This window comes from Eurypyga helias, unplaced genomic scaffold (assembly GCF_000690775.1).
Source record: "Eurypyga helias isolate BGI_N326 unplaced genomic scaffold, ASM69077v1 scaffold4362, whole genome shotgun sequence".
Classification (NCBI taxonomy): domain Eukaryota; kingdom Metazoa; phylum Chordata; class Aves; order Eurypygiformes; family Eurypygidae; genus Eurypyga; species Eurypyga helias.
Genome location: NW_010233955.1, coordinates 83 through 9,606, shown reverse-complemented (window position 1 = coordinate 9,606; position 9,524 = coordinate 83). Strand labels below are relative to the sequence as shown.

The following is a 9,524-nucleotide window of genomic DNA, read 5'->3' as shown; positions in this document are numbered from 1 at the left end:
GAATGAGTGGGACAGTGAAGCTGGGAGGAAGAGGGCCATAAACAACCTGGGCTCCCACAGGAGGTGGGCCATAGATAACCGATCCAGGTGCAACTGAACCTCCACTTGCTGCTGCAGGAGGGCCATAAACCACAGTTCCCTGAGGTACAGGGGCACCATCCGGCAGGACCGTGTACATAACTGTACCGGGTGGTGGTACAAAGGGAGGGTCTTTGGGAACACCAGATTCTTCATGTCCTTCACTGTCTTCTTTTGCTCTTCTATCTTTACCAAAAGAAAGAAAAAGTGTTGTTTTTAAATCACTTTTACTAATAAAGTTATTCTTCAAATGCACATTTTAAAACAACACACACTATGTAACAAACACTGCTTAACTGAGTAATGAGTTCAGCAGTAATAAACATTTATAACTCACTCATCCACCTGAGAACAAATTCAATATGAACACCAAGCAAGTCCACCTTCAGCACACTCCTAAACATTCTGAGACCGTGAGACTGCCTACCTTTAGCAGAATTTGTTTTGTGCAGCCTGTTCCTGACGGGTGAGTACACCCAACACCCTCCTTCATTGGGTGAGTCTTCCTTCCTGCACTGCCTGTCCTGCCCACAGCCTCTTCTGCAGGGGGACGTGCCAGAGCACAGTACACAAACTCCAGAATCTTTTGTGCTGCGGGAAGCAGGAGTTGAAGCCTAAAGAAAAAAAGAATGCCTGTTAAATCTAGAAATGACAGAGCGTGTAAGATAAATGAGTTGTTCTAGACATTCTAAAGCATTCATTTTTCACTAACAGGCTGCACATACACTGCTTGCTCTCTCTTCAAAGCATGATGCTGCTCTAAGTAGAACACAAAGTATGTTCTAACAGAACTCTCAAATTCAGACAAACGCTGTTTTGCGAGACATGTTTGTCTGTAACATCCCCTTTTAAACCTTTACCCACATGAACTTACAGTACGGCATTTTGAATTGTTTTTTTACAAATTTCATGTATATTAGAGTCCTAAATACTAAGCTTTATCAGGGAACATTTGCGTATGTCATTTCAGCATTTCTCTTACACGCCAGCCAATATTTTTCCTTAAGTTCCTCTCAGACCCAGCAAGTTTATAATGGACTTTCCCATACAAAATTGCTTTCCACATAACAGGATTTTTATTTCTGACCTGTGATGATGGCATGTAACACCAGTATCCCCTTCTTTTCAGTGGATCAGCTATGCTGGTGACATAATCATTCTGGTACGAAAGCGCATTTTGGAGCGCTGCGATTTCCTCTTGCAAGTTAGCAATTTCATCTTTGTTACCTGTAAATTAATCACAGTTTTACAGGCATGTAAGGCAAATAATTACATCACAAATACTGCATTCAGCCTTACTTAACGTAACTGTTTAAAGCCTTTCCTTCATTGTTATCTTGTTAATCTGAAACTATATTGAGAAAAAAAAATTGCCAGGGCAACAAACTAGATGTTATTATGTAGTGATGTAGATATACACTGGTCCCTGCAAGTTTGTAATTAAGATTGTAGAAATAAAAATTCATATCCAGATAGCTGATGCTCATTTTTCCTCGTATACATGTCTCACAGTGTTCTAGAGCAGTATAAACTGAATGCATGACACAATTAGTGTTTCCTGAATAGCTGTAATAACTGTTGTTAATACTAATGAAAAACAACATGCTGTCATTCTGATTTTCCAACTGAGGCAGAACTAAATTTCCAAAGGTCACAGGGCATGTCAACTGGCAAAGCTAGGAACCTCGAAGTGCTGGGGCCACTGTCGGTCCTTAACTGGCCATTTCCCTCAGTCCTCATATCCAGAGAGGGAAAGACCCAAACACCTCACAGAACTGCCCTCTGTCTTGCTTCATGTGCACAAAGGGAACCCACTGAAGCACAGCGAGGTAAAGACTGAACGTATCCTGTACAGAACTGCACAGGGAGGTATCCTGAGCCAGAGCTCTGAACAGCTTCAAACCGCGAGAAATGCAGAGAAGAAAGTGAAGTTTTCTGCATCCATGCTTATCCACAAGAAACAGAGAGAACAGAGAGATCACCTGTCCCGATGTTCTCCAACAACCACCTCAAACGATCGATTTCTGCTTTTTGGTGCTGCACTGCTTCATTTAGTTTATCAATTTCAAGCTTCTGAGAGCTTGATTCAACAGTCTTCTCACCAGCTTTCTCCATTTCATGCTGAAACTATTTAAAATACAAGTTTAAAGCAAAGCACTTCAGTTTAGACTGTGCTAAAACTTTTTCAGATGTGACCACCTGTGCCTACAAACTGATTCAGCAAAGTTCTCTTCCCATGCCCTCCCACAGCCAAGGCTTACAGACACAGACACATAGAGGCATTTAACTGAACAGGTGACAGCTTTCCTCAAAAGTCACTGAGATTTTAATTTTGTTCTTTGGCAGATGTCAGAGGAGGAGAGAACTTGGGAAAACTTGAGGAAAAAGGGGCAGGGCAGACACCTCTAAATGAGGTATTTTCAGAAACTCACTGAATATCTGAGAATTTTACCCTCCTCATAAAATATTGAACAAACACCACTGCAAACCTACTTGTTCTTCCTTCTCTTTGAGGAGTTGCTGTAGCAATTCTATTTCTGCCTCTGCTCTGGCAAGATCCTGAGCTGCACGAGCTGCCTCAGCACAAAACTCTTCAGCTTCCTCAATCTCCTAAAATTGAAATTGTAGTTTGAGCTTTAGTTTGCAAGGATACTTCACAAGCTTCCAGATGTCTCATGCAGCTTTGTGAAAAGTTGACTAGTGAGAAGCAACAGCACTTGACTGTTCTGGAATTCCAGAAACTGGCCAAGTTTATGCAAAATAGTTTCTCCTTTAACTCTAGAGTATTTCTGCAGAGGAGACGTTAGGATGTAGCCAAAAACGGTTCCCAGTTTTCAAAGCCCGGTGTGAGGACAAACTTCCACAGTCCCTTCTTTTGCTTTTCTATCTTACATAACAATGTGTTCTCTACGGTTTGACTTTCAGTCAGTAAGAGATTAACTTTGCCTCTCCCTCACCTCCTAACACACAGCAAGAGAGACTGTCCATACCCAAGTTTACTCAGGTCTTCAATCTACTCTATTCCAAGATGAGATTCTGACTAAAGCAAGAGCTCCCGTGCAGCAGGACAATTTGGAATAAAGCTTGGAAACTCAATTTAAAAAACACCAGGACTGCTCCCATTAAGATGGCATTAGAAAGCACTGCCTATATACAAGCAATAAATCAATGTTGATTTACCTCAGCTCGCTCATGATTAATTCTGAGAACAGTCCCATGAAGAGCCTTTAGCTGATTTTTAGCGATGGAGAGTTCTGTGGCTGCCAGTTTATCTGAAGTGATGATTGCTCTCTTCAATTCCTTCAGTTCTTTATCTAGACTGACAAATTGTATTTGTGCCCTGGCATCTTCTATTTTTTTCTGAAACCAGGAAAACAATAGGTTCTGTAAGTTTTAAGCAGCAGGGAAAAAGGATTTCTGTCAGTATCACTTTTTTCCCCGTTTTGTATTGCATGCATAGAAGTAACAGAAAAAAACTACAGCAAGGACAATCAATAAACTTGAAGGAAAAGAAAGATGTGAAATACAACCTCTGTGTTCCTTCCTGTATCGATCTATCATAGAAAGCACAATAATTCACAAGTCTGAATCTTCGTGAGCAAATGCAGTGCACACACTTCTCCTTACTCATTCCTACCCTTTTCTCTAAATCTTCCAGTTGAGCAAGAATAGTCTCTTTCTCTTCATCTGCCTCTTGGAGCTGTTGATCAGCAAGGCCCTGAATTTCTTCCATGCTCTTTATTTTTTCATGTAAGTGTCGAATTTCATTCTCTAACTGACAGACCTTGTTCTTATTCTGCCTGTTTTCAGCTTTAACCTATAAGTGAAATAAGTTAGAATGAGTAGCCAGAAATCTTTTTTTCCCCCTCCCCAACCAAAAGTCACCCTATTTCAATGATTTCAACAAATAACTTTTTGGGACGTGCCATTACCAGCATACTTTGTACCAAAAGAGAAAGGAGAAAAAAAAAAAAAAAAGAAACCAACAAAAAAACAACTGCTTTGCTACTGTAACTATTACATTTTAAAAGTGCCCAAGTTATTCTGGCAGTGGTATGTGCAATGATCTCAAGGAGGTTACTGGCTACATTTTTCTACCTATAATTAAAGACTTTGTTGCCTCTGAGAGATATCATTGACTCTGAATTCTAATTCACCAAATAATGAGGCAAAAATCATAAAGACTATTAATTTAAAAAAAAAAAATTCAGACTCCACCATGACAAAACCACCAAAGAGTTGAGTCTCTCCTTGTTATCATACAGCCAAAAATGAGAGTTGGCCTGTGGACGTTCTACTGCACGTTAAACCCGATCACAAATAACAGCATCCTGCTCTGATGAGGGCTGTCACATGTGTTTCCGAGAACCAACGGATTCATCCACCTTCAGTAGAATCGTACCCTTGGAGAGGAGGGCAGCTACATCCGTAGTGAAACTTGATCCTTCAGCTGCAAGTTACATTGTTTTAGACTAAGCTGAAATTATCTTACTCTTGCTTCTGTTGCTTTGATACGTGCCTGTCTATATTTCTCCTGTACTTCTTCCAGTTTTTCCTGTTGGGATACCATTTCTTCCTGCAATTGTCTCTGTCTAGCCCATGCTTTCTCTTTTTCTCTCTGAGCATCAGCAAGGATGTAATTAAATTCTTTCTGCAGATTTGCAAGGCTTTTCCCTAAAACGTCAGCTGAATTCTGACATCTGAAAGAGAAACAATCCAGGTTCCAAGACAGAAAAAGAGTGATTTTAAATTGTAGTACCAGAGACTGAAATAATGAAGCCTAATAAAACAGTGCAAGTCAAAGGCATCCAGTGTAAATGAACCCAGGTGCAGCGCTCAGCACGTTACACTGCACACACAGACCTCCACACTGGCCCTCTCTATTCCATTCTGTTTACTACCATCCTTTGGTGGTGGGGACAAAGCAGGGAGGGGGAAGTTTGCTCTGTCCCTCAGTGAAACCCAAGAGGACTGCATATTACGCTCAATAACATAATTACTGAGCTCAGGTGAGGTTCTCTTAACAGTCACAGGGTGCCGAAGTTCATGCTTTACTGCCCCAAGCTGCGCGCAGAAGGATGCGGCACACGTACCTTGTTGCTCCCACGTACTCACCAACTTCACACGCACAAGTCTAACACTGTGTGTACTTTTATTTTACTCACTTCGTCTCCCCAGAGCCTGTCTGAAGCTTTTGCTGGAGTTCGTTTATACGAGCTGTGACTTCCTCAGGATGAATTAAGTTACCAACCACATGGTTTAGCTGATTCTGAAGATCTTTGAGCTGTTGTTTCAGGAGATTATTGTCTCCCTGAAAAAAACAAAACAAAACAAAACAAAACCCCACACCACTAAACAAAAAGCCACTGATACAATCATAAGCAAAAAAATACACAAACAAGAAAAGCTAGAATTTTAAAAAACTAGATCTGTTTTGGGGTTTTTGTTGTTGCTGTTGGGTTTGGGGGAGGGTTGTGTATTTTGTTGGGGTTTTTTTACCTTTTTTCCTGGGGTGGTTTTTTGTTTGTTTTTGCTGTTTATTTGTTTTTAAAATAAAGAGCCTAAACTGAGCAGCTCTGAAATTATTTCAAAGGTCAATCTAAGTATCTAAAATAGGCAGGTAGAAGACTATGGTGTAGGGTCTCTGGACAAGAAAATTAAAGCCAGGAAAAGTCACAAATACTACTGAGCTTCAAAACAAGGTTAAAATCCTTAAAAATCCTTAAAATCCTTACACTTTCCCCCTGAAGGAGTGGGTAAACACGCTGCTTATCAGGTAATTTTTAAAGCCAACAAATACTTCACCTGCAGTTGTTTGAACTGAGAAAGGAGCTTGTAATTTTCTTTTTCCTTCTCGTCTGCTAGCTGTGCTTTCGTCAGAGCATTCTCTAATGCCTGCCTTTCTTTTTCAAGTTCAGCTTGCAAAGCTGACAGTTCCATCTACAAACAGAGAAAACCTTCAGATTACCTGTCACCCACATACACACCAGCTCCATTTCTTAGAACACTAACAATATGACAACACTTCCTAAAAAAACCAAAACCCAACCTCAAGCAGCCCAAATCAACCCATCACCATATATACGTAACAGGTGGATTTCCTAAAGCATCATCATCTCATGACTGGTGCTGTAAATTCTAATCTAGAGTGAGCACAAGCACGTCCTACCCAGCAGGAAACCAACCAGGCACACCTAAACCTGCAATTATTTGGTGTCACCATTGGAGATGTGGTGTGGAGCAAAGCTTGGCTGACCCTCGTGCCAGGGTATGTTATCCTTTTGGCAGCGTAAGAGCTCTCTTCTTACCTGGCTAAGTTGTTTCAATCTTTCCAATTCTTCTTTTTGCTGATGGGCTTCAGTGTCTCTGTCTCTTAGCTGGGCTTCCAGTTCAGCCTCATAAGCGCTGATGTCCCTTTGTGCATCTTGAAGCGATTCATTAATTTCTTGCTGTTCTTTCAGTGCACCTTCTAGCATTGTAATTTCCTAGAATTTTACATTCATTTTAGAAACACATACACAGGAGAGCCAGGATTTCTTAGAGTGCATTGCCTCTGTTTCTCTGGAACTCATCAATGTGACAGCAGAGAGACCAAAACCAGAGACACTAGTCACTACGCATTACAACTTAAAGCTAGGTGGCCCTACTCCATGCAGAGGTCAGGCCAGTGATGCTACTGTGACACCGCACAAAACCTACAGTCAGGTCAGAAAGGTGTATCCCTTCAAGCTACATATTTGTCCCCTATATTAAGGTTTACATAAAGCTTATCAGGCTAGTATGACAGCTCTCCAAGTAACCGGCTGACTGGACAGATGCAAACTACTAATACACACATAAACCCTGGGCGAGTGTCCAGGCAGTTTTCACTGATGGAATTCACTATGACACCGACCGAAGATCCATTTTTAGTGAGGCCTGGGAGGTAGAGCCTGCATTTCTGAGACATCTTCCACGAAGTACAGATTTACTGTATGTCCCTTGCGACTGGTGTTAGAGGCCAAATTCTGTTCTTCAAGTGCACAGGTACATCCAACGTAAGTTCTTTTAAAAAAAGTTTATTCTTAGGTATTTGAATTTGGGAATAAAAACAGTATTGAGCCTTACTTTTTTCATATTTTCTGCATCCATGGCAACTATTTCCAGGTTGTTTCTTTCCTTTTCTAGATCTGCCAATCTTTGTAGCAAAGACTCCTTATCCTTCTGCAACTCCTTACACTCATCATTGGCCCGTTTTGCCTGACACTTAACACTTTCCAGGTATTCCTGTAATCCAAAGATAATACTTTCCAAATCCCTTTTCAGTGCTTCATTTGTTGCTATTTGACCTGCAGAAATGCAAACCAGATTTGAGACAATTAAGAAACCACACTTAGTTAGCAAAGAACACAAACCTGCCTTTATCTTCAAGATGTTCACCTATTGCAGACGTAGTAACAACCAGCAACTAGAACTCAACCAGAAAATCCCTGTGCTGTGTTTTAAAGGCTGAGTTCCCATATCGGTCTGACCACTGGAAGAGTTAGAAAGAAACTGCAGTTCTTCGTGCATTCCTCTCCCCAATGTGAGAGGACAGTTGCTACCTTTACACCTAAATTAGAACATATTCATGTTCTTTGCTGGGATATTTACTTTCACACAGACTAGGTGTATAGTAAATATACACAGAAATTCAGTTCACTGACTCTAAGTCAGTTTCCAACCCTGGCCCCCTTAAGAAAAAAACAAACACGCACCCTCCACCCAGACTACCTTCCCCAAACATGAACAAGTGAGTTGCTACCTTTACACCTAAATTAGAACATATTCATGTTCTTTGCTGGGATATTTACTTTCACACAGACTAGGTGTATAGTAAATATACACAGAAATTCAGTTCACTGACTCTAAGTCAGTTTCCAACCCTGGCCCCCTTAAGAAAAAAACAAACACGCACCCTCCACCCAGACTACCTTCCCCAAACATGAACAAGTGAGGGGAACGTGCTAAAAAAAAAAAAACAAAAACCAAACCAAAAAGCAAAACCTAAAGTCTCCCAATTGATAAGTTTATTCCCTACATATTCTGTGTTTTGTTTAAGCAACGATAAACAAAACTGAACCCCCAGTTCAACTGCCATTTTATCCTAAATACAAGAAATACCGTAGAGAAAAGAACAATTTACCATCAGTGAGCTGTTGCTCCAAGTCCTTAATTTCCTCGGTTTCCTTAGCAATCCTAGAGAGCATTTCATCCAGGCGACTCTCGAGCTGTTTGTAATGTTTGTTCATTACATCAAACTGCTGGTCTTTACTTGCTTTTTGAGCTCTCATGTGAGCCTATAAATCAACAATTGGAGAGGTAAAGTGGGACAACATCAATAGAGATCAAAAAAACCAAATCAGTGTTTTAACTCAGTTCTGCAGCACCGTGCTTCTGGCAGTAGAAGCAGGATGTCGCGTACAGTGTGGTGCCTGGTTTGAGGTTTTTTTTAGCTATTTTTCTTCCTTACTGACCCACAAAGAATCCCAGATAGGCAAGCAATCTGTGTGACTAACAGCATTGTTAGTAGTCTCCCCCTGCCCAGGCACAATGAACAAGGCCTGCATTTATAAATTATTATTACTCATGGCTACTACCTTTCTTCCTGCCTTTACTTCTTGTTATACCATTTCCTCTCCATCAAGAACAAACATGATTTCCTCCAGCAGCTTTCATCCTGTCATCCTGCATTGCCTTCACAGCAGATGATGCTTTAGAACACGTCAGGTCACCATCCGAAGGAAAATACTCTAAACCACCACCAAGTCACGCCAACTTTATCGTTAAGATTCACTTAAAGCAGATTTTTGTTTTAGTATTTCTGGGAAATACACCATACCCACAGCTCATACAGACTTTGGTCAGGACTTCATGCATTTAGTATGAATTTAGCTGCACACAGAAACTGATTGTCAACAGAACAGAGCGCTGTTTCTCACTGGCATGAAATTACTCACAAACAACTCAAGTGACAGAAAACTTAGAAAAAATATAGGTTTATATTGTTATGATAAACAGCAACTTTTTCTTGCTACTCAAAAAATAAATCGAGGTAGCAGTATAAATTTTAAATACAAGTTCTCAGAAAAATCACTTCGAAAGTGGCTTCTATAAGAAGAATAATCAGTAAAAACGTATCTGTCTGTATTTTTAATGTATTAAACCAGAAGTTATTTTTAACATTCACATTAGTACAATTCAACGTGTCCCCTTGTTAAGGGCAAACTACCATTCGGCTTTCAAAGTGAGATTTCAACAAGTAAAACCCAAGCAGAGGCGCTGCTGCTGAGTCATTTCGCCGCAGCTGCCGAGTGTCACCGGAGCGTGATTTAAAAACAAACACTTACAGCTTCGCCTTTGTCTTTTCTTCCTTCGGTATCACCAGCGAAACGCCCCAGCCCTGATCTAGGATTCATTTCACTACA

General features: G+C 40.7%; 1 protein-coding gene across 1 annotated transcript in view; it reads right to left on the bottom strand.

Annotated features, from left to right (window-relative positions):
- LOC104517270 (centriolin-like) overlaps positions 1-8,396 on the bottom strand; it is a gene marked incomplete at its 5' end in the record, with an annotated part of 21,079 nt that extends 12,683 nt beyond the window's left edge. Inside the window, 14 exon segments of the mRNA XM_010161870.1 lie at position 1; positions 3-264; positions 506-692; positions 1,166-1,305; positions 2,061-2,205; positions 2,572-2,688; positions 3,259-3,438; positions 3,716-3,895; positions 4,598-4,778; positions 5,244-5,389; positions 5,884-6,018; positions 6,387-6,563; positions 7,186-7,406; positions 8,243-8,396. The exon segment at position 1 is cut by the window's left edge and continues 30 nt beyond it. Coding sequence (XP_010160172.1) covers position 1; positions 3-264; positions 506-692; positions 1,166-1,305; positions 2,061-2,205; positions 2,572-2,688; positions 3,259-3,438; positions 3,716-3,895; positions 4,598-4,778; positions 5,244-5,389; positions 5,884-6,018; positions 6,387-6,563; positions 7,186-7,406; positions 8,243-8,396 — 2,226 coding nt within the window.
- Between the last annotated feature and the right edge of the window lie 1,128 nt (positions 8,397-9,524).